The 24,858-nt window shown below is 34.6% G+C and overlaps 1 protein-coding gene, 1 long non-coding RNA gene and 2 pseudogenes across 2 annotated transcripts; 1 reads left to right on the top strand and 3 right to left on the bottom strand.

Moving 5' to 3' along the window:
• Positions 1-351: 351 nt before the first annotated feature.
• Positions 352-3,310, bottom strand: LOC120159746 (proline-rich receptor-like protein kinase PERK4). The gene is made up of 8 exons (XM_039170312.1): positions 2,722-3,310; positions 2,021-2,584; positions 1,845-1,931; positions 1,675-1,745; positions 1,113-1,189; positions 882-1,026; positions 641-802; positions 352-528 (listed from the first exon to the last, which is right to left on the bottom strand). The coding sequence occupies exons 1-8, from the start codon at positions 3,308-3,310 to the stop codon at positions 352-354; spliced, it is 1,872 nt and encodes a 623-aa protein (XP_039026243.1).
• A 3,288-nt stretch (positions 3,311-6,598) lies between these two features.
• On the top strand, positions 6,599-11,295 carry LOC120159719 (annotated as a pseudogene).
• Positions 8,166-23,748, bottom strand: LOC120159720. Its single transcript, XR_005519380.1, has 3 exons — positions 23,738-23,748; positions 17,083-17,086; positions 8,166-8,313 (listed from the first exon to the last, which is right to left on the bottom strand). It is a non-coding gene; the product is annotated as an uncharacterized LOC120159720 (long non-coding RNA).
• On the bottom strand, positions 11,501-14,269 carry LOC120159718 (annotated as a pseudogene).
• Positions 23,749-24,858: the final 1,110 nt, after the last annotated feature.

Raw genomic sequence — 24,858 nt, 5'->3', positions numbered from 1 at the left:
TTTTATGTCATCGAATGCAAAATTAAAATGTTATATTGGGAATTCAACAACTGAACAATTATAAAATTTCAAGGGATTTTAATTTAACTTATACATAAATAACCTTAAATTGTTCGAGAATTTGATTGGAATTTGAAATTTAGTGAGAAATTCTTGGGGAGCCATTTTTATTATACTACTCCGGAATATCACCTGAAAACTGATTTCATTTATAGTCTTGAATACAAAAAAGGAGAAAAACACTTGATAAACAAGCAAGGGTCCCTAATTAATTTAAACCGAGCTGGAAATATTATTTGAGCCAACCAACTATGTTATTAATCTAAAGGAGAAGGTTAATAAGGTTTGTTCTCAGTCCTCACTCATATCCTGGCTTGCGAACGCTAATTCTCTGAACTTCTTCATGTCTGCTTCGTATGTGCTTCTACTGTAATCTGTTGTTCCAAACGTATACACTGTGCTATGTCCTGGCTTTGTTCCCTCATTCAGGTCATCCAATGAAGAGTTTCCTTCCAGGGTACGCACGATCTGCTTCCCACAATACATTCATTATAATAATTTGATTCGAACTCGCAAATCCGAAACCAAAGTATAAATTAACAAGAGAAAGAAGGGAAGTTTTGGGGATCATTGGAAAAACCTGACTCATTTTGGGGCGCTTTCGAGCTGAATGTCTAATGCTGGCTGCAGTGCAGGCCGCCATGCGTTTCATTTCTTCATGGTTGTAGTTATTCTCCAAACGTGGATCCGCCAGCGGACTGAGGTCGCCGTCCTCCAGTCCCCGGGTCAAGTGTGGTCGAGCCTGTTTCAGAGAGAACAACACCAACAATAACACACCATTTCTGTATGATTTTGGCAACTGATGCATCAAATTTACATACCCAATCTACTAAGCTGTCGTCCATTGCATTAGTTGGATCCAAAGGTTGCTTTCCGGTTATGAGTTCTAACAGCATAACCCCAAATGAATAAACATCGGATTTCTCTGTCAGCTTGCCGCTTGATGCATATTCAGGAGCTAGGTACCTATATAAGAAGAAGAACGTGTATGATAACTTGATAAGCCGTTTGATGTCAAATTTCTCAAATATTTTACAGTTATTTACTGTTACCCAAATGTTCCCATCACACGAGTTGAGACATGGGTGTGGTTATCTTCAGACAGCTTAGCCAATCCAAAATCAGCCACCTGCATAATAAAAAGAATGCAAACGTGTGATTAGGGTTGAGTATTTAAGCGGGTGGAGTCAAAAATTTCAAGTTAGTAGAGTTGAATTTATTTGAAACTTTTTCGAGTCGAGTCAGGTTTATAAAATTCAAATAGAGTCGAGTCGAGTTGTTCATATTTCTATTTAAATTTAATTATAAATATTTATAATGTTATCGTACTATTTGATTCAATTTTTTGGTTTATATGTGATATAGTATGTTGAGTTGAGGGACTCAACTCGAACTTGAAAATTATTCCACTAGTTACTAAAAATTTTGAGTTATTTGAGTTCTATTTTATAAATAGATTCAAATTAAAAAAAATCAAATCGACTCAAATTTATAAAATTGAGTCGAGTCAGGCTAAATAAAAAATTCAAATTTTCAAATTAGGTCGAATTTTACTCACCTATACACAAGTCCATTTGTATTAAAACAGTGGTTAAATTTTAAGAGATGGTATACCTTGGCTTCAAAGTTGTGGTCAAGTAGAATATTAGCTGATTTAATATCACGATGAATAATGCGAGGATGGCCTGTATGTATAAATTTCAAACAGAAAAAGAAATTAAAAGCATTAGAGAAAGATTGAATGGTAAACAATAAAGATAAGAGGGAGACTTTAGAATCCATACAATCTTCATGAAGATAAGCAAGCCCTTTAGCAGAACCTAATGCAATGCGAAGTCTAGTCGAAAAATCCATAACCGGACGGTCATTTCCTGCAATTTTTGTGGGGCGGGGTTAGCTTTTAACGAAGATGCATTAGCTTGAAAGATAATGAATGAATCATCATGCAAAATAGAATTACTATGGAGGTGGTATTCCAAGGTGTTATTTGGAAGAAACTCATACACCAACATCCGTTGTTGTTTTGCAATGCAGTATCCGACTAGGGACACGAGGTATCGATGATGGACGCGACTGATTATTTCGACTTCGGCCTGGAATTCTCTTTCGCCTTGCCCACTACCAGTTTTTAAACTCTTGACTGCAATCTCTTTTCCACTTGGTAACACACCTTTGTGCACGAACCCGAACCCACCTTGGCCGAGCAGATTGGCCTGGGAAAATCCGCCAGTAGCAGCTGAAAGCTCATCATAAGTGAAAGTTCCAGTATTTATTCCAAGAGTCATAGTTGGTGATGGAGGTTCCAAATGACTATGCGGTGGTGCGGCTGACAGGGAGCTTAGTTCGCCGCTCGCCATTTGTGGTGGGATTGGGGATGGTGAACGCCATCCTCCACCAACAGCAGCTGGAGCTGAACCCCATGCACCAGTAGAAACAACACTGCCATGTTGTTGGGTTGCTTTGGCACCATGTTCTCCCCATAGGCGTTGCATCGTGGCTTTATAATACGGATCATCGCCACCGGCTGCATAATAACTCATGAGCCATGCAAACTTTATCAGTTCCTTAAAATCATAATTTTGATATCAAATGCATTCTCAAGATTCACAGGAGATAGATAAAAGAATCATGCAGATTTGTCTATTTTTTCTAAATAATCACCTTTAGGTTCACCATAGTACTGCATTCGGGGATTTCTTTTCCTCTTCTTTCTCTGCCAGCATACTACTAAAACGATGACAAAAATAAATAGAAATGCTCCTGCCGCCATAGCTAAACCCACAATGAGATTTGTTTCCGAGTTCTCATTCGACCCACTCTCCGTCGTTGGATCGTTAGACGTGGAACTACCACTGCCACTTTTGGTAGGAGTTGAGGAAGAGTTGTCGGTACCACTTTTAACAGGTGGAGGAGGAGGAGGAGGAAATAATGGAGGAGGCGGAGGAGGGTGGAATCGAGGAGAACTGTTAGTATGATTTTTACTATTAGATGCCGGTGGCCTGGGTAATGCTTGTTTTGGTGGAGGTGGAGAGGATTTCGGTGACGGCGGTGGTGGTGTTGATATTTTGGGCGGCGGCGGCGGCGGTGATGAGCTTTTGGGTGTTGGTGGTGGTGGTGAGCTATCTGGTGCTGGCGGTGATGATGATGGTGAGTTATCATCTGTGGAATTCGATGATGAAGGTGGGTTTGAGCTATCTTGTGTGGAATTTGATGAAGATATAGACGGAGAACTCTCAGGGGACGAAACCATTTTGCACTAACTTGGCAGGAACTTCCAACCAAGAACCACCGCCACCCCTTCCGGTATTTGCTTGGTTGAAAAAAGAAACCCTGAAGAAAATCATCATATCAAAATCAATGAAACCTTTAATTATATAATCACAGGCCATTTAAGATCACGTAAATGTTCTCCAATGGCCACGCAAATGCTTTCAAAAAACACATAATGGTACCTGAACGAAGAAGAAAGAAGGTTCATCAAAGGAACAAGAAAGAAAAGGGGGGACCCTGTCGTTCCCCAGTGGCTTTTCCTACGGAACAGATCTTTGTCTTGCTTGTCGTCTCTGCTGTGTCTCTCCTCTCTCGATTTCTGTCGAGCTTGATTTGCTTTCAATCGATTCTTCCTTTTTAGCTTTTTGGACTTTTTACTAATTTTCTGGTTTTGATATTTTTGGTTGGAAAAACCATGCAGTATGGGGAAAATAGCATAGAAAATATCAGTTTTTCAACTCAAAAACTTGTTCCACTTTCCTCCTAAACCATCGCTTCTTTTTACACTTGGAACAAAGGATACCTCATACACGTAAACGAAGAAGAAGTTGATGCACAATTTACTCACCAGTTATTGCTTACAAAACTCATGAAAACTGTAATGCGGTAACAAAAATATTAATTTAACACGTGGAAAATACTACGAGGAAGAAAAAGGGCAAGATCATTGTCATATAAACATAATTATTTTTTATTGTTCACAATGTAACCCAAGTTTGTCGTAAGAAACAACTCATCAAGCAGTCTTAACAACTAAAGATAGTGTTATTTTAAAGGTTTCAGATTTAAACAGCTACGATTATAAAATATATATTATTAATAATTTAAAATAAATTATAAAGATTTCAGATTTAAACAGCTACGATTATAAATTATTAATAATATATATTTTATAATCATCCCTTTTTAAATTAAAAGTTTGCCAATTAACTTGGACATCATTGTACGAATAAGATAAATCTCAGTTAATGCTGAAGAAAATTTTCAATCAGATGGATCATATTTATTGTCTACAATGTTATCAGATGTACGGGTGGACCACTAATTCAATCTCGGGTGCATTCACAAATAAATGGATATATTCATTGATAAGAAATTTTTTTTTAACCATTATTAGATTTATAATAAAATAAAGTTATGAATTTTTTTATAATAAATATACAGTGGTCTCTTGAAGATTTTAAATTATTATGTATTTTAGATATTTTATTTTTATTGATAATTTATTTTTAATCTCTTAAAATCTTATACGTTTTATCTCTTTAAAATTTTAAAATTTCACCACCTAACATAAAGTTTTACCTCTATCCCTAATCTTTCACACCCACCCTGTTGGTATGATCACATAAAAACTTCCTTTTTATTATGATTCTTTTAAATTACTAACTATATTATTGGATATAGAGTTAACTCAATAATAACCCCCTAAACTATATGAAAGTTGAAAATGAACATTAATAGATTTCTTGATTTTCCTTTGTTTACATCATCTAGGAGATCGTGGAATTTTTTTTAATTTTTTCTTTTTAATATCAAGCAAAAGGGTATGAGAGGTACCGTAATTTTAAAGAAAAACCAACGTGGCCCGCGATTTTTTTGCATCCAAACGTGGTTCTCAAACTTAGAAAATAAACCTAATATGATCTTTCAACTAACGGTTTTCGTCGTCGACCGTTACGGTGCTGACGTGTCACTTCACGATACTGACGTGATAGTCCACAGTGACTAGTGACGTGGAAGATGATGTGATAAATGGGCTAAATTGGTTTTTTTGGTCGAGTTCGAGGGTCAAATTGGTTTTTTTGGTCGAGTTCGAGAGTTTATTTGATTTGTTCAGAAAAAATTGATTTTAGATTTAAATTTTAAATTTAAACTATACAAATACAAAATTTGATTCCTTTGAAAAGTTGGATAGTTTGGATTATGAATAATTTGCAAAAATTGAAGGTACAAAGGGTATAAAATGTTTAAAGATTGTGAAGAAAGAAATGAAAGAATTTGTATAAAACGACATAAAACAATTAAAAACATAAGGTTAATATCAAATTATTTTTTGAGTCATTTTATTTAATTATTGATTGAATACTAATTTACTTGACATTATTATTATAATTTAAAAAAATAAACATTTATATGTATTTTAATTTATTAATTTAACTTAAAGGTTGAAATTTAAAAATAATTTAAGTATTATAATTTTTTTAAAAGTAAGTATCATATTTCCTTGGTAATTTGTAATTTTAAATTTTTTTAAATATATATATTTAAATTTTTTAGTAATTTAATTTTTATTTTTAGTATTTTATATTCCTTTTTTTTTCTATATTTGTATAGTTTAAATTTAAATTTTAAAATCTAAAATATTTTTCTTAAAAAAATCATCTGCCATGTCACCAACCATTGTGGATCGCCACATCAGTATTGTGCAATGTCACGTTAACACCGTAACGGTCAACGACGAAAATCGTCGGTCAAATGGCCACATTAATTTGTTTTCTAAGTTTAAAAGTCACATTAGGTGGAAAAAAATGACAAAGGCACATTGATTTTTTTTAAAGTACGAGGACGTCACTTACCCTTTTACTTAAATTTTTTTAATATAATTTCTTGATAGTTGTATACAACCCATGTTCGTATAAGTTTAGTGTCTTGGTTACTGGTGAAAAAAAGATTAGAGTGTTGGTTATTGATGTTATGTTTTAAAAAAAATAAAAAATATTTTTTAAAAATAAATTTTATTTTTTTAGGATCAAAATATTGCAAGAGCTTGTAAATATAAAAAGTTAAATTGTTAAATTATTTAAAATAAAGATTAAATAAAGTGAATGAATAAACTTTAAGAGTTAAATCTGTTGTTATACCAATTAAAAATAAACAACCTCATCATTTCCATTAACTATTGGAAGGATGACCACATTGAAACTAATTTATAAAGTTAGTGATTATATTTGCAAAAACAAGTATCCATTGACTTAAATAGAGTCAACCCTATAATTTGGTGACTAATGTGATAGTCTACCCTAATATTAATAATAAACAATTAATTGATGAGATAATATCATGTAGGTCCTTGAAACTAATTTATTCATTGTATAAAGTCTCTGGGTATTTGAAATAAACTAATTTATAAACTAATTCATATTTGATGGATGAGCTAAACTAAAAAGCTTTACAAAATATGAGAAATCTTCTGCATTTGTATTTGTTCAAGAAAGTTGCATGAATTCTTTATTGTTCTGTCTCAAACCTTTATGACTGTAGGGCATGGCATGATGTGCACCAAGCTTAGGAAGATTGTTGATAGAATTGTTAAGATATTTCCGGAAATTGAAGCTGCTCGACCGAGATCCTCCTCAGGCATAAAGGCACTGTGCTCGCTGAATGGTGCGATCGAGAGAGCAAAGTTACTTCTTCAGTACTGCAGTGAATCCAGCAAACTGTATCTGGTATGTTTCTTGTAATTAATTACTTTTGTGATTGTAAAGTAGGCCTTTTGGTTGATTTCTCTGCAATTACTTTCAGGCAATAACGACCGATGCCATAGTCTCGAGATGTCAAAAAAAGAAGAATTTGTTTGAACAATGTTTATGCCAAATTCAGAGTATGGTTCCAGTTATGCTGGCTGATGAGGTTTGTCAAATTACATGCCTTATTAATCTTCTATTTGCGCTTCTTCTTTTACCAGCAATTTCTTGTATTTTCATTCTTCTATTCTCTCAAACAAATGGCCAACATGAGTAACCTTACTGTCAAATAAATTATTTTAGTTTTTGGATGACTTCTTTTCATGATGCCCCTGTTGTGTCTTCAAGCTGATATCGAAATGTTACTGCAGATCTCTTGAATTGTCGATGATCTAGGAGCTGCAAATTTTGTCCCTGATAAATTTGAGGAAGAGGCCGGGAAAGTTATACGCGAATTACTCCAGCAAGGAACTGCGGCATCGGATTCAATGGAACATGCCGAAATGAAAGCTCTTCAAATTGCAGCATCAAGACCTCATACATATTGATAGAGAAAAGATCTATAAAGAAGTTCCTCAAAAGATCCAGTGAAAGATATCAGAAAAAGAAAAAGATCTTGAAATATCTTTTATATATGTTGAGGAAGTATGCTAACTTGATTATCAGTGCGCAGACAGAGCCTTTGCAGTAAATACTCACTCTTGCCGAAGCTGAATCTCAAACCAAGTATAGGCAGTATGATGCTCGATCGGAAACGTTAAATCTAGCTATAATACCTCCTGAGGAATTCAAGTGCCCCATATCTTCGAGATTGATGTATGATCCTGTTGTCATTGCTTATGGACAAACATTTGAAAGGACTTGGATCCAGAAATGGTTTGATGATGGTAATGACACATGCCCTAAAACCGAGACGAAACTAGACCATCTATTGTTGACCCCAAATGTTTCCATGAAGGACCTGATCACAAAATGGTGTAGGAAATATGGAATCACCATTCAGGACCCAAGTATCCAACCGGACAAGCTTTGTTCATTGGAAAGTTCTTCCACTTCCATAGCTAGTTTCGGCAGTTCTACGAATAATCTTCGCTTTCCATTAGACATCAGCAGTATATCACTTGAATCTTTAGATACTAGTTATACTTCGGATGGATCTCGGAACAGGATTGAAGTTGGCTCGAGTTTGATGCCTGAGCAGAGGCAGACCGGATAAGACCTTGGGCAGTATCAATCTCTTGGCAAAACAAGCGTGATTGATTTAGAGTGTCTTTCTGGCCTTGCCAAGCTTGATCGAGAATCACAATGCAAGATGATTCAAGACATGAAAAACCATTTCAAATGTAATGATCTAGATTATCTTTCTTTGATGTCCAAGAATTTCATCGAACCTTTGATTGAATTTTGGAGCAGTGCTAATGGTTTGCATGATATAAGAGCACAGAGAGCTGGATTTCAGTTGTTATCAACATTTCTGAGCAAGAACAGGTAATTATCATTCCATGTGCATCTGCGGCTACTAACATTTCAGTTGTCATTAGATTTGTGACTCTTTTCACTGTTTTCCGAGCTTCTTGCAGGAACGGCACACGACACTTAAACGATGATGCATATTTATGCTGTCATTGCTTATTGACTCGGAAGTAACTCAAGAGGTTCTCGACATTATGTTAGTATTGTCTGAACATAGCAGTTGTGGGTCTAAGATATCTGCATCTGGTGCTCTTGTTTCCATGTTAAACATTCTTGAATCGAGCATCAAAGATTTCCAGAAACAAATCCTCAAAATTGTCACACCCCAACTTAGGATCTAAAATTTTCTTAAAATTTATTTTGAGGACTAAATTAAAATTTTAACTAAATTAGGGGACCAAAATAAAATTTTGATTAAATTTGAATCCAAATAAAAAAAGAAACTAAAAATAGAATATCTATAATGTAATTATATCATTTTTCCTAAATGTGGGTTTAAAAGCCCAAAATATCATAAACTTTACCCTTCTCCTCTCTCTCTCTTCAACCTTTCCTCTTTTAGTATGAAATCTTTAATCGACATTTTGTCGTCAATCGTTGTTCTGTTTTCGATACCTCCCACACTATCGTGTTTCTTGCGTCATCTCGAGTCCACCGGTGTCCATCTTGTGTCCTTTGCTAACAACGTGTGAGGGGTGAGAAAGAATAAGTTTACGACGTTGCGAAATCGAGCTCTCTGTCGTTCACCGTAGTGAATCAAACTTGGTAAGTGTCTCAAAACCTCTTAAAATGCATATAGAAAATTTTTCGTAATTTTTTCGACCCCTGAAGGCTCCGCACACGCTTGCGTGTGGGGAAGGTCAACTGCCTGGGGGGCTTCTAAAAGCACGATCCGACCCGACCCGACCTGTCTGCACGATCCGACCCGCCCGTCCGACCTGACCCGGTCCAACCCAAACCAAACCGATCAGCCGTTGACCGTTGACCATATGTTGACTGTTGGCCGCCATTGACTTTTTTTGAAAACCTCCATCTTGACGTTTTTCGATGTCCTGGGTCCGATTTTGCGATTCATTTTGCCAAATCCTGATTCGAAAGCCCCGAATCGAGCCTGTTAACCCAAAAATACTTAGTATTTTTAGCATTTTTTATTATTTATTTGAGGTTTGAATATGAAATTAATTCGAGAATATTTTTTTTATGAAGGTGCGTGTGTTTCTCCCGACTAAGGGTCGATTAGATCTGATGCTTCCCGTCTGTCAGATCCGCTCGATCCGCATTCTTCGAGAGTTACTCGTAGGTTCCCGTAAATTATTTAAATAGAGGTTATTATTATTCATATTAGGAATCTGATATAAATTTTTTGATTCGTAGGATCTAGCACTGCCGCTGATCGTGATGGGAAGACTCTGTAGTAGGCTTCCTTATCAGATTACTCAGACCGATACATGTGTGTTTCTTGATGGTGTTACATTACTATTTTAAACTATTTATCTAACCTGTTTTAGATTTCTGATGGTACTGAATATTTTTACGACACAATACCTAATTTTCTTAATATTATTTATCTGATATCTGATTTACTGTATATTTTTTATATGATCTATGATTACTATATTTCTGTATCTGATTTCTGAGTATGAAATATTTTCATGTTTTAATGAATTAAACTATCATTTTCACTCGAATACATACATGTTTATTACTGTCATTAGGGGTATTATTGGAGAAAGTATATCAAGCCTAGTCTATGACTTGTAAGACCTTACTGCAGACTCCTCTGCTTTGTGCTCAGGGTAAGTCCTTACTGCAGGTCCTTATGCTATATGTATAAGGCCCTTACCGAGTGTACTGATGGGTATATGGTTATGAGGAACCTACACATTTTGGTGATCTGATGGGGGTAGTGTTAATATTTTTAAAGCATGTTTGATGAACTATTTTTTTACTGAAGTATTTTATCTGTATGTTTTTATGTAAATTTTAACATTTTTAAGATAGTAGGAGACTGTAAATTAGTAGACTTGGCATCAGGAGAACCGACTACTCTAATTTTTGTACCATTGTATATCTCTATATACCTTTTTGTTACACTTTGGGGACACATGTTTTTGCTACTGTCTTAATATATCTATATTACCGATATTTTGTTCTGTATGTGTGTTTTATATGATTTTCCGATATATATATATATATGTTTATCGTATGAATCTTTCTTATAGCTAAGTTCATATTATACAATTATATAGAATTTTAACGTTGTTTTAAATATAAAAAGAATTTCCGAATACTATATATAACAGTCTAGATTTTTTCATAACGTCTAGGTCGGGTTTAGGGTTACAAAATTTTTGCATAAACTGTCCTCCTCGATCACCAATATTTGTTCCGATTTGGTGTTTTTAGAGTGTTTCCCGAAACTTGTTACATACTTACAAGACACCACACTTGCGAGGCACTGCGTAGTAGTGTTGAGAAACTTGTGCAGTAACCAAGAGGCTAGGACTTGGATCACTCGAACATCGGGCTGCATTGCTTCTATTGCTGCGGTACTCGAGACCGGTGGTCACGAGGACCAAGAGCATGCGGTGGCTATTCTCCTTATGTTGTGCTCGCAGAGTATTGAATACTGTCGCTCGGTGATGGATGACTGTTGTATATTTCCTCTCCTTTTTGATTTATCAGTTAACGGAAGCGAAAAGGGAAAGACAAGTGCAATGGAATTGCTTCGGCTCCTTAGGGATACAAAACATGATAATGGTGATGATGATGAACAACACAAATGCTCTAACTCCAACGACGTCGAATACGAAGATGCTAACGACTATTCCAGACAAGATGTCTCGTAAGACATTGTTTGGAGTGAAATTACCAACGTTCGCGAGATCCAGTGCACCAAAAAAGAAGAAATGAAACTGGGATTTTACTGCTCTGTCAATATTATGGTTGACAAATCTTTACCTGATAAGATGTTTTACTCTTTCCAGGGAGAGATTTGCTTTCTGGGATTTGGCAACGCTATCTTCATTCTGTAGATAAAAATATAGACAATTTGCTGTTAATTGTCTTGATTCTAATTAAGATTCCCAAACAAAATACAATTCAGATTGCACGATGCACTGAAAAGCTAGCAATCAACCAGCAAAGTCCGTACAAGAAAAGCTTCCATCCGAATACAAATGCTAGTACTGAAATACAAGAAGCATTACAGAGGAGAAAGCTGTACATCTCACCCACAAGCTACCATTTACAGGCTGTTTTTGCTGGCTTGCAATAAAGCTGATGATACTAATCCATGGCAACACCAATGATACCAATCTCCAATCATTCACAAGCTGGTTTGGTGTCAAAGCTGCTAAGACAGATTGCAAAGGCTTGGAAAGCGGATAGGGGGTATCGATAATCCATGGTGAAGATGTCCTTGCCAATTTTTCCAAACTGTAAGATTACCTTCTCTTGATTTTCAGGTGATACATTATGCGCAGGCTCAACAGCTGCAACAAGCTGGAAATTCTTAACAGAGGCCACCGTCACACGACCCTGAAATTGAGGCACCAGCACTGTAACTGTTCATGCCATCTAGGAGCCTTGTTTTTAAGGGTTAACGGCTCTCCCGAGCCCAGGGAAAATAAAGGTGTGACTGCCAGGCCTGGGGAGCCGGTCTCTGTCAGTGGTCCTTTTCCTTTTGAACTAGGTAAGGGAGAAAGCTGGTCGTTGAAGGATTGCTGCAATGCCAAAGGTGTTGGGGCAGTGCCTCCTTCCTGAATAGCAGAGACAGGAATTGAATGCAAAATGCAAGTCATTCTCCTCGGTCCTCGGGTTCGCAGAACATTGAGCTCATAGGTAATGGCACCTATGCTGTAGTTGCATGCAGGTAATCTCGGGGACACCTGCTTAGAGTGGAATCTCCGATGGGTAATCAATGGGATCATTGAGTCGCACGGAGTTTGACTGTCATAAATGGTGAACTTGGTACCCAAAAAGTTAGACCTGAAAGGAAACTCGCAATGTCACCCTTGGCATCAAGCTAGTGTAATCAAGGAAACATAAGATATCAAATTGCAAGACTTGCCTTAGTTTACCAGCATACGAATAGCTGGCCCTAGCAAAATCATCAGCAGCCAAAGATATAACGAAGTCTGTGCATGTTGCCCTTCTGACTTTTCTTGCTGCCAAAAGCAATTTATGAGTCTCTCCTTCGGCTGTAATCAAAGCAGCGACACAAGTTGATACATATAAAATAGTGAGCAAGCTTCATATTATCGTACTTGAAGAATCTTGAAAATGGTAATATCATAGCCCCATTTGGCCATACCCATGTCTGAATATATCTCATATATTAATGCTTCAAGAAAAAAGATAAATAAATAACCAGTTTACAAGAAACACAAAGGACAATATAAACGAGATGACTTACATGGTACCAGACCATAGAACAAAAGATATGTAGAAGTTGCTCTGTCCCTTCTAATATAGCATTGTATCGGAGACTCACGAGGACCGGGCTGTTCATGAGCACAAAGCAGGTATAAAAAATTAGACTTAGCTTAATATGCATGCATTTGAAAGTTCTTAATATACAACAACCACCCAATGATCATTCCATGATGGAAATGTCACAACAAGGCATATTGAATTGTCAGCAATTAGTAAATTCTTGACATAGATGCATGTTGTTGATGGTCTTTTCAGAAGAAGGGTAAATGAACCTACAAACAGTAGAAGTAGAGGGGCACAGGAGTAGGTACTCCGAAACATGCTCTAGTTCTCAAGTCTGCAAATATTGGATAGAGCTCTTCATTGCTACTCCGATATTTGCCGACTCAAACCAGAGCACGCCCAAGAATACCAGCTCTGGTTTCCTCCTAACTTTATTCAATCTCTTGCAGCTTCATTTACCCTTCATTCAAATAGACCGAAACACACACAACTAAGTTTTTTTTTTCTCCCCGTAATGTAAAATTAGCTAAAATCTATACATTTTGGGATCAAAATGGCAACTTTCCAATAATAGTATAACCTGCTTCAATGAGATTGGAAACGTTAGCCTTCCGCATTGCTCAGGAGTCTTCACAATCTCCTTTGTAATTTCCCTCCAAGACCTACAAACTGCAGCACAAAAAACAACAGCAGCTCGAGCAGGCCAAGCTGTTTCACTCTCTTCCACCCTATGGATGATATCTAAGAGCAACTCTGGCGGCAGATTCGCCCAAGGGCATTGCTCGACGCATTCGGATTCCACCGGTGGCTGATCCTGAACCACATGGGATCGAGTCCGGCTACGCCAAAGCTTGCTCTCCCCACCTCTCTTTGATATGTTCCCAATACCATCTTTCATTTCCTTTAACTCTCGCATCATACTCTTTAGTGACATATTTTATAAGCATACCAAATCCTATCTCTCAATATTCAACTGCAAATATAATAATATAACATTAAAAACACCAGAAATAAATATCTTTTGTCAATCATTCATATCTCAGCTAAACTAAAAGCAAATTTCTATGAAATCGAACTTCCATAGACCAAAATCTTCAAACCTTAATAACAATTAATACCCAGAAACTAAAAGAGGGAAAACCCAAAGATCAAAATCTTCAAACTTTAATAACAAATAATACCAAGAAACTAAAAAAAGGAAACCCCAAAGATCAAACAGCCAATAATGACGTAAAAACACACAAAAATTAATAACTTTTCACCTAAACAAAAAGTTAAAGAAATGTGGACAAACCAGTTCTAAGCCCACCGGTTCAAATCAACCGAAAACAGAACCAGCTCAGATTCATCTCCAAACGACACACGGTTTAATCAATACCACAAACTAATATGAAAAATCAGTTAACAGTGAAAGAAATTAATAAAAATGCCTTTTTGGTGAGAAAAAAAATGCCAACTTCTACTTTTATGAGTGGGAATCTTAGATGTCCACGTCAATAGTAACCCCTACGCCACCGCCTTAACCGCCGTCAGCGCCGGCATTCTAACAGCCAATCACCCGCTCTTAGGATGATATTTGGGTCTTATCACCAGCACTAATGATTTTTGTGAGTTAAAAAAAATGCGTGATGACTAACACACGTGGCAATCAGCAAATCAAGTGTTTCGGGAGATACGTCTTTTCCTAACCATCTGATCAGCATTTGATGGATTTGGAACATCTGCTTTTCAAATCAATTTCTCCTTTTATTTACCAATTTTATAAAAGGGTAAACTACAATCAAGGTCACTGAATTGTGTGTTTTGTAACAAACAAATCATTTTAGAAAAAAATATTAAAAAAATAACTCAATTAAAATAATGTTATAAACATGTCATCTCGTTATTAAAATTAAAACGGGCGTCTAATGTATCTTTATATAATAATATTTTTAATTTCCAAAATCTATACATTTTATCAATTATGTCTTAATTCAAAATAATTCAATAAATTTAATCTTCATATTTAAAAATTCTATCAATTTTATCTTTTATTACGATACTGACAAACCAAACGAGAGTATAAAATCAAATTAGTTAGATAACTGTATTTTTTCATAAAACAATAACAAACTACTGTTAAATTGTTATTATACCAAAAAATGACATAATAATAATATAACATTCATGACAAAAGAATACTTATTTTAGGAGAATAGTACATATTAAAATAACAACATTTTAAATATAAAGAATTAAATTTATTAAATTACTTCAAAATAAAATCAAAATAATAAATTATACAAAATTTAAAAGTTAAAATATTAGTATATCATACCATAACATTATCTCATCTATAAATATTTATCTCAAGATATAAAAAGAAAATTGAATTAGACATGTATATATACAAACAATGTAGAAAATAATGAAAAAGAATAGTTAAAATCCAAAATAATATTTTACCTTGTCCTCAAGTAATCTTCTTGCGGGTGAACCGCCATAATCATCGGTGACGTAGAAATTCTAAAATACAACTCGTTAATATATGATTGAAAAACAATAAAAATTAGTTGTAATTAAATTTTTTATTGAAAACGTAACTTTTTAGTTTTGACAAAATAATGTTTTATATTAAAATGAAAATATTATTATTTTTCATAATATTTTTTATTGCAACTGACAATGTTACATTTCTTATAATATTTTCAATTGTAACCTTTAAACTCCTTGTAATATAATTTTTCAATTATGGAAAAATATTATAAAATTGTATAACTTTTAAAGTTAAACAAGATAATATTTTATGTTGAAAATCATAATAAATTAATTTTAAATTAGATTATCACACAACGTAACTACCATAAAAGTGGTGAAGTCCCATTTTCATTGTTTTTGGTGGAAAGCAATTTCTAAACAGCTCCATGAAAAATTAATGGAAGGGGACAAATCATAATGAGATATGGAAGATAAAGATGGTCTATATGGATATAAGTTGGTTTAAGTAATGATAGTTGAGTTTAATGGTATGATAGGGGCTTAAAATATGAGAATTGAGTGAAGAGATGATGATTTTCGGGTTTAAACAGTAAAATTATGGGTTTTACAGATTAAACAGGGGGAACAGATACCCCCTGGGGGTACCGATTCCCCCTAAAGAAAAAATGGAATTTTGGTTCATTAAACTAGCTTAAGCTATTAACATCAAGCTTAAGGTTTAGGCTTCTGATAATTGGAAATTATGTTTATGTAGATATTGAGCCTAAACAAGTTCCAGAATAATCAAAGAATTAGGATCGAATCAAAGCAAGGCTAAGGCGCGTGCAATTTAATTTGTACTTAGGTTATTGAACAAACATTGGCTAGCGATGAGTTAGTGACGGAGTTACTGTGGTAAGAAGTGACTCCTAAAATATTATTCGATTTGTGAGTGATATGATGCTTATGTGGCATGAGTGTATGTGATATATATATTATTGCATATGTTACATGAATTGTGTGAATACATGTTAGTGTGGTAAGCTATGTGAAGTGGTATAAATAATGTATGAGATTACATAAGTTATATGATATGAGATAAGACAGACATATGTGGTTATATGAGACATGATAAGAAAAATAGGAGAAAAGGAATATGAGATATGTGAAAGTGAATATATGTATACAAGACATAACATACATGCTTACATAAAAACATGAGAAATGATATAAGTCATATGAAACGATCTACATGAATACATGCACTTGTGATACATGTGATGTGATATGAGATATATGCTTACACATACATATGGTATGTGATAGAAGACAAAGAAATATGTGATCATATGAAATGTGATAAAGAGCTATGTGAAATAACAAGTGATATGAAATGTATAAATGATAATGTGTTGAAAATATTTTGATATTTCGATATAACAAACTAAGTTTAAATGAATTTTAAGATTTTACAAATGATTTTCTAAAGTATATTCGATTCAATTAATCGAATATCAAATTATTACTCCAAGTCCTTCAAGATCATTTCAAACCTTCCTAAATGTGTAAAATTGTGTTTTATACTTAAACTATTTTGAAACAATTTTCGCAAAGTATTTTGAACCAAAATCAAGCCTAAAATAAAATTTTCAAAGTGATGCACTGATGCACCAATCCATGCATCGATGCACCATGGAATTAATTGAACATCGAATGCATTTTATGCATCGATGCACATACCATGCATCGATGCACAAGACCATGCATCGATGCACTCAGGCTATTTCAAAACATCAAATGCATTTTATTCATCGATGCACTCTAAGTGCACCGATGCACTGAGAGTCCAACGGTCAAAATATTTGAATTTTACACTTGATGCAACGATGCACCTAGGGTATTCATCGATGCATGAGACGTTTCTAACCATTAATATTAAATGTTTTCACACTTAAACGACTCTATTGACTCCACTAAGCATCCCCGACGTTCAGAATTATTTGAAGGTGAATTTAAACAAGCTTAGAAGCCATTGATCAAAAACAAGAAACAACAAGCAACTAGAATCAAGAGAGAATCAAAGAGAAAGCATCAAACCTCAAGTTTGAACATTTCAAGCCTATTTTTTATTCAATATTCATTTTGCTTTCAAGAACACTACTTGTACTCAATTGTATTCATTTTTAGTGTTCTTTTCTTTGTTCTAGAATTGTGCAAACAATCTACCTTGTGAGGATTTCCTTATAAGTTTGCAAATTTGTAATATTCTCTTTGAGAAAGAGTGTTCTCAAGAATTGGGGTATAATCTTGAGGGTGTTGTAAGGTTATCTCTTTGGCCTCAAAAGAAAGAACAAATTAGTGAATTTGTTAGAAAATCCTTAGTGTGGATAGATAAGGTAGTGGACGTAGACTTTGGTTGAGAAAGTCGAACCACTCTAAATCGCTGTGCAAATCTTTTCAATTTTCTGCAAAAGCTTCCACCAGATTTTTATTTGCCAATTCACCCCCTCTTGGCCAATTCCGTCGATCGATTAACTCAACAATTGGTATCAGAGCCTAACTCATTTGAATGTTTAATCACCTCTTGAGTCGATTCGGGAAGAGTTACATCGATAATCAAAGTCATCAATGCCTCCACTTTAAACGTCGACTCCGGTCTCGATTCGATGCCCGTCAACAAGCCTCCTTTCTTCAATGTGGCTAATTATGCCTATTGAAAGAATAGGATGATGTATTTCATTCAAGATAGTGACATGGGAGCATAGAATATTATAGAAGAAGAATATATCAAGCCTCTCACTCATCCAAGATTGTGGAGTGAATGAGAGACAAGAATGCTCCAACTCAACTCCAAAGCCATCCATATCATATTGTGTGCTCTTGGACTAGATGAATATGGAAGAGTTTCATCTTGTACAACCGCCAAAGAAATATGGGATAAACTACAAGTCACTCATGAAGGCATCGACGAGGTAAAAGAATATAAAATTAGTCTTCTAACAGATAGCTATGAAAATTTCAAGATGAAACCAAATGAAGATATCAAAGCTATGACAGATAGATTCTCAACGATTGTCAATGGTATCAAATCATATGGAGAGATCATACCAAATGAAAAGCTTGTGAGGAAGTTAGTTTACTCACTTCTAAAATCATGGAAATCCAAGAAGACTGCAATCATCGAGGCTAAGAACCTAAAGTCCTTAACTCTTGAAGAGCTAATCGATTCCCTCTTCACTCATGAAATGATGCTTGAAGATGAGGTGGACCTCGATAAGATTGACGAGACACCAAAGGAGAAAGAGAAGAAGAAAAACATTGGAGTTGCTCTCAAATCCACAAAAGATGAGAGTGATTCGGATGAATATGGCGATGACGAGGAAATGCATTGTTTGCCAAACGGTTCAAAAAAATGATGAGACCTTACCGAGGAAGAAAATTCAAACGAAATGAAGGCCTAAAAAATGAACCAAAAGATAATGACCCTATCATTTACTATGAATGCAAAAAGCTGGGGCATGTAAAATATGATTGCCTACAATTAAAAAGAAATGGTCAATAAAAAAATAAGCACAAGGCTCATGTGGCTACATGGAGCGATGAAGAGGGTTCCGATGAAGAGGAACAAGAAGTAGCAAACTTGTGCTAGATGGCATTCGGGGAAGATTCTAAGGTAACCTCTAACTCATCTGAATTTGATGATTTATCTTATGATGAGCTATTAGAGGAATATAATGGGTTGGCTTCGGATTATGAGAAATTGTTTAAAATAAAAATGATGTTTCAAAATTGAAAATAAAATAAACTCATATCCAAAACCAACAACGATCTTGAAAGTAAAATCAAAGATTTGCAAATCAAACTAGAAGAGTTTGAAAAGAAAAAATTGGATTTGCAAAATTTACTTTCAAAGGTCAATGATGATCATCAAAAGAAAATTGATGATCTTAAAACTTCTTTTGATAAAGTTAGAACAAAACGTTTTGAAAATGGAGAAAATTCAAAATCCAACTTTGTTAGAAAAAGTTTTAAAAACTACAATCATAGAGGTCCCCGAAGAACCTCTAATGGAAAATCGTTAGAAATATATGAGTTCCTAAAGAGCTCATTACTACTAAAGATAAGGATATCCTACACAAATGGATACCTAAGGGGGCTAGGATTTTGGAAACTAATGAATATGGACCCAAAAGAATTTGGGTACCAAAAATTAGAAATTAATCTATGTTTGTAGGGAAAGGAGCATTGCTACAAGGCACGAGAAACAAATTCAAACTCATGGTACCTTGATAGTGGATGCTCAAGACACATGATCGGAGACAAAAACCGGTTCATAGAACTTAACGCCAAAAATGGAGGAGAAGTGATTTTTGGTGATAATTCAAAAGGTCACATCGAAGGTATAGGTACTATAGGTAATACATCTTCCATACAAATTAAAAATGTTTTATATGTGAATGGATTAAAGTATAATCTTTTAAGTATTAGTCAATTATGTGATAAAGGATTCAATGTCATATTTGAAACCAATGGTTGTAAAGTATTGACATTGCATCTAATCGAATTATGTTTGTTGGTCATAGAATAGGAAACATATACATGGTGCATTTAGACTATATTGATATGACTAATTTATGCCTAGTTGCTAAGGATGAGCATGATAGTTGGTTATGGCATAGGAGACTAGGACATGCTAGTATGAGTGTTTTGCAACAGTTAATTCAAGGTGATTTAGTTCGAGGGTTGCCTAAACTAAAATTTGATAATGATAAAATCTGTGATGCTTGTGCTAAAGGAAAACAAAAACGAGTTTCTTTTAAATCCATTAATGATGTATCAACTAGTAGAGTATTACAATTGATCCATATAGATCTTTTTGGGCCAACTAGGACTACTAGCTTGGGTGGAAAATAATATGCATTTGTCTTGGTAGAGGACTATTCTATATATACTTGGGTTCTATTTTTAAGTACTAAAGATGAAGCATTAGAAAAATTCATCACGTTTTCAAAAGTAATCCAAAATGAAAAAGGTTACTCTATAACTAATGTTAGGAGTGATCATGGAACTGAATTTGAAAACCTTGAATTTAGTGAATTTTATGATTCTAAAGGTATTAGCCATAATTTTTCAGCACCTAGAACCTCTCAACAAAATGGAGTTGTTGAGAGGAAAAATCGAACTTTAGAAGAAATGGCTAGAACCATGCTTTGTGAAAACAATTTGCCAAAATATTTTTGGGCGGAAGCCACAAATACCGCTTGTTATGTTATTAATCGAGTAATGATTAAGCCTATTTTAAAGAAAACTCCATATGAAATTATCAAAAATAAAAAGCTAACATTAGTTATTTTTATCCTTTTTGATGTAAATGTTTTTTTAAACTACGGTAAAGACAGTCTTAGCAAATTTGATGCTAAAAGTGATGAATGAATTTTTCTAGGCTATTCCTTAAGTTCTAAAGCTTATCGAGTATTTAATAAAAGAACTTTAGTTGTAGAAGAGTCTATACATGTTGTTTTTGATGATAATCTCCTTCCGAGGAAGGATTCTTGTTTGAATGATGATGTAGGTATTATAAATACAAATGACGTTAGACATGACGTTGGAGAATCATCATCAAAGGAAGAAACGAAAGAAGAGGAAACTCATGATCCTCTCGACAATCCAACTATTGAAGGAAGGGAAGTATCTTACCCAAGAGAGTACAACTATGTCAAGGATGGTGAAATCATAGGTGATCCATCCAAAGGAGTAACAACTCGATCTTCTCTTAGAAATATTTGTAATTATGTTGCATTTATCTCATACATAGAGCCTAAGAATATTAAAGAAGCATTAAATGATGAACATTGGATTATGGCTATGCAAGAAGAGTTAAATCAATTTGAGAGAAGTAAAGTATGGACATTAGTTGAAAGGCCTAGTGATAAATCTACTGTGGATACTAGATGGGTGTTTAGGAATAAGCTTGATGAGAGTGGTAATATAGTGAGAAACAAGGCTAGACTTGTTGCTCAAGGGTATACTCAAGAAGAGGGCATAAACTATGATGAAACATACGCTCCCGTAGCTAGGATGGAAGTAATTAGAATGTTATTAGCATTTGCATGTTTTCATTAATTTAAATTGTATCAAATGGATGTTAAAAGTGCATTTTTAAATGGTTTTATAAAAGAAGAAGTGTATGTGGAACAACCTCCAGGTTTTGAAGATTCAAAATTTCCAAATCATGTTCTTAAATTGACAAAAGCACTTTATGGTTTAAAACAAGCTCCAAGAGCTTGGTATGAAAGATTGCCAAACTTTAATTGAAAAAGGTTTTTCAAAAGGGAAGGTTGACACTACATTGTTTTTAAAGCATAAAGGTAAAGATTTATTAGTAGTTCAAATTTATGTTGATGATATAATATTTGGTTCTACTAATGATATTCTTTGCCAAGAATTTTCTAAGCTAATGCAAAGTGAATTCGAAATGAGCATGATGGGGGAGCTCTCATTTTTCTTGGGACTCCAAATCAAGCAAAGAAAATATGGCATCTTCATCAATCAAGCTAAGTACGTCAAAGATATGCTCAAGAAGTTTAGACTGGAAAATGGCAAACCTCATGACACTCCAATAATCTCTTCAACAAAGCTTGACTTAGATGAAGGAGGTAAATGTGTAGATGTTAAATTATATAGGTCAATGATTAGATCTTTACTTTATCTAACTGTAAGCAGACCGAACATTATGTTTAGTGTTTGCTTATGTGCTAGATTTCAATCATGCCCTAAGGAATCACATTTTCTAGCTGTTAAGAGAATCTTTAGATACCTTAAGGACACTCCTAGTTTAGGTCTTTAGTATCTTAGAGACTCTAGCTTTAGCTTGCATGCCTTTTCTGATGCGGATTATGGAGGATGCAAATTAGATAGGAAAAGCACCTTCGGTACTTGCCAATTCCTTGGAAATATGCTGATTTCTTGGTTTTCAAAGAAACAAAATTGTGTTGCATTATCTACCACTTAAGCGGAATACATTTCAGTCGGTAGTTGTTATGCACAAGTTTTATGGATGAAACAACAACTTTTTGATTATGGAATTGAAGTAAGTACTATTCCTATCAAGTGTGATAATACTAGTGCTATTTGTCTCACTAAAAATCCCATCCAACACTCTAGAACTAAGCATATTTAAATAAGACATCACTTCATTAGAGACCATGTCCCTAAGGAAGATGTAGTTCTAGAATTTGTTGATACTTTGCACAATTAGAGGATATTTTTACAAAGCCTTTAGACAAGGAAAATTTGGACACTTAAGAGAGAATTAGGTTTAACCAACCTATCTTCACTTAGTGTTTAAAATAATTTTAACACTTTTAAGAATAAATGAAAAATGCTTATAATAATAATTTTTTATTGCATTCTATGCTATTAGTTAGGGGGAGTTTATGTTATTTGGTGAAAATTAATTTTATGTTCAAATGTAGTTTAAGGAATAATTTGATTGATTGAACATGATTAATTTTCAATATATGAGTTACCAAAACCACTAGAGCTAATTAATTTAGCATTTTGAGTGTTTAAAATGGATTTTCGACATTTTTGTGCTTAATGCATCGATTCACTTAACAATGCATCGATGCATCCCTTTGAATGTGCATCGATTCATCTTGCCGATGCATGCCTTGAATGTACATCGATGCACAGGGTCATGCATCGATGCATCCGTCGGGTTTTAGGTTAAAAAGGCTTATTTTCTCATTTGTTTCAAAACCTAAAACTAAACTCTCTTAACCGTTCGCCTCCTCTCTCTTTCCTACTCTCAAAATTGCTCCAAATCCTTGGTTTTTGATCGGAATCTTTGAGCTTTCAACTCCTAATCCTGCTTCAATCATTAATTCGTGCAAAACATCAATACATCCCTCTCAATCGAATTTTCAAGGTAAACTTTTCTAAAAACTCATTTTATCAATTTTCGATCTTAGGGCTAGTTTTGATTAGTTCTAGGATGAACATTATATCAGTCATTGGTTATATGATGATTCTAAACTATATTTTACAACAAATTTCATAAAAAACACACAGTTTTTCAAAATTTTATTTGAAATTCGAAATTAAAAAAAATTATTTTCGAAAATCATTGATGTTTTTGACTTCATTATATTGTTTTTATGAAAACTATATGTATTGCAATATTTCCAATGATATTTTCAAATAGTTTTCAAAACTTTACCCATTAGGATTGTTTTAGAGAACCTTGATTATTGCAGACTCAATTGAGTTTTGGGATTGATTATTGTGCATACATGTTTTTCAATTTGCAGGTTATCTATTTCTTTCCTTTTTCCAATCTTTAAATCATGTCAAATCCCAAACGTCCTAGGTCTTCTTCGAGTCGGTCAAACCAAAATCGTCCTCCCGTTCCTCCACCACAAAATCCAAACAATCCTTAAAAGACCATAATTAATACATGTTTTAATATGCCTGAACGTCGGAGAGAAGAATTTTACCATAGGTACATGGATTCTTTCTAATCTTATAGAATTAGGGAAGAACGTATTCCATCTCTACAAGTCATGATAGACTTTAAATTTGAATACCTCCTGATTCTTAGAACATGGAAGTTTGATAAACTATTTTCTCTTAGACATGTCGTCTTTCATCAATTAGTCCGTATTTTCTATTCTAATGCGGTCTGTATTCAAAATGAAACTCAATGTGGAACTATACGAATTAGATCCTACCTTTTAGGACAATATATTCTTATTGATTCCGCAACTATAGCTTCAAAATTTGGGTTAGATGACAATGGTGTATATGACGAAAAAGAAACTGTGGAATATCCATATCTCCCAAACGCTAGTGTTAGTACCCTTCGATCTCATCACGATTGTTTTCTTCATTTAATGATCTTGTGGTGGTTTCGACCATCCGCGGGTAGGTACTCCACTCTTCGTGCTAGGGATTTATGGTGGATGTATTGTATTAAGAATAAGATCAAAATATAAATCTTCCACAGATTATCTTTAGTGTGCTAGTCGATACCGTAAACATTATCCCATCCAAACATGTTGAAACATTAGTTTATGGTTGTCTTCTTAGCAATCTCTTTATCAAACTCGGTCTGGATATCTCTCTTGACAATCCTATTCCTCTCCAAAACCCAATCAATCTCACATCCTTGAAGAAAGCGGATTGGAAACAAGACGAGGTAACCGGTCAATGGGTTTTTAGACCCGGTAAGCAAACTCCAGGAGCTAGTTCCTCACAAGCTGCTCCTAGCTCCTCTCGTATTCCTCCTCCGGATCCGACTGCTAACGATGATCCTGAATTTCAACAGCTTATGCAAGACATCGATGATCAAGTATCCGATGATGAGCCTGCATCGGAACCAGCTCCACAAGAGGATCAAATGCCTCCATATTTTCGTTTATTTTTGGAGACATTTGATCTACGGTATGCTTCCATCGAATCCCACTTGACTGCTACTCACGAAGCAGTAAATCAACGCTTAGACACTTTGGAAGCTCGTCAGATGGAGTTTCAAAGGGAGATGCTTGCACGGATGGATGCTCTCTCTCTTGAGATGCAAGCTCGATTTCCTCCTCCGCCTCCCGATCCTTCTATGGATGACTAGGCTTATTTTATTTTGATTGTATTTGGGATTAAAACTTAAAACTTGGATTGTTAAAACATTTTGTTGTTT

The sequence above is a fragment of the Hibiscus syriacus genome, unplaced genomic scaffold (assembly GCF_006381635.1).
Source record: "Hibiscus syriacus cultivar Baekdansim isolate YM2019G1 unplaced genomic scaffold, ASM638163v2 tig00111372_pilon, whole genome shotgun sequence".
In the NCBI taxonomy this organism is placed as follows: domain Eukaryota; kingdom Viridiplantae; phylum Streptophyta; class Magnoliopsida; order Malvales; family Malvaceae; genus Hibiscus; species Hibiscus syriacus.
The sequence above is the reverse complement of the archived record's forward strand: the minus strand, read 5'-3'. Positions and strand labels throughout refer to the sequence as shown.

Bases quoted from the DNA above. Each gene is read 5' to 3' on its own strand.
- LOC120159746 (XM_039170312.1), bottom strand. From the start codon at position 3,310: ATGGTTTCGTCCCCTGAGAGTTCTCCGTCTATATCTTCATCAAATTCC. The intron at 1,190-1,674 runs GTATACCATCTC...TTTATTATGCAG, and splicing joins ACCACAACTTTGAAGCCAAG to GTGGCTGATTTTGGATTGGC. The intron at 803-881 runs GTATGTAAATTT...TCTCTGAAACAG, and splicing joins ACGACAGCTTAGTAGATTGG to GCTCGACCACACTTGACCCG.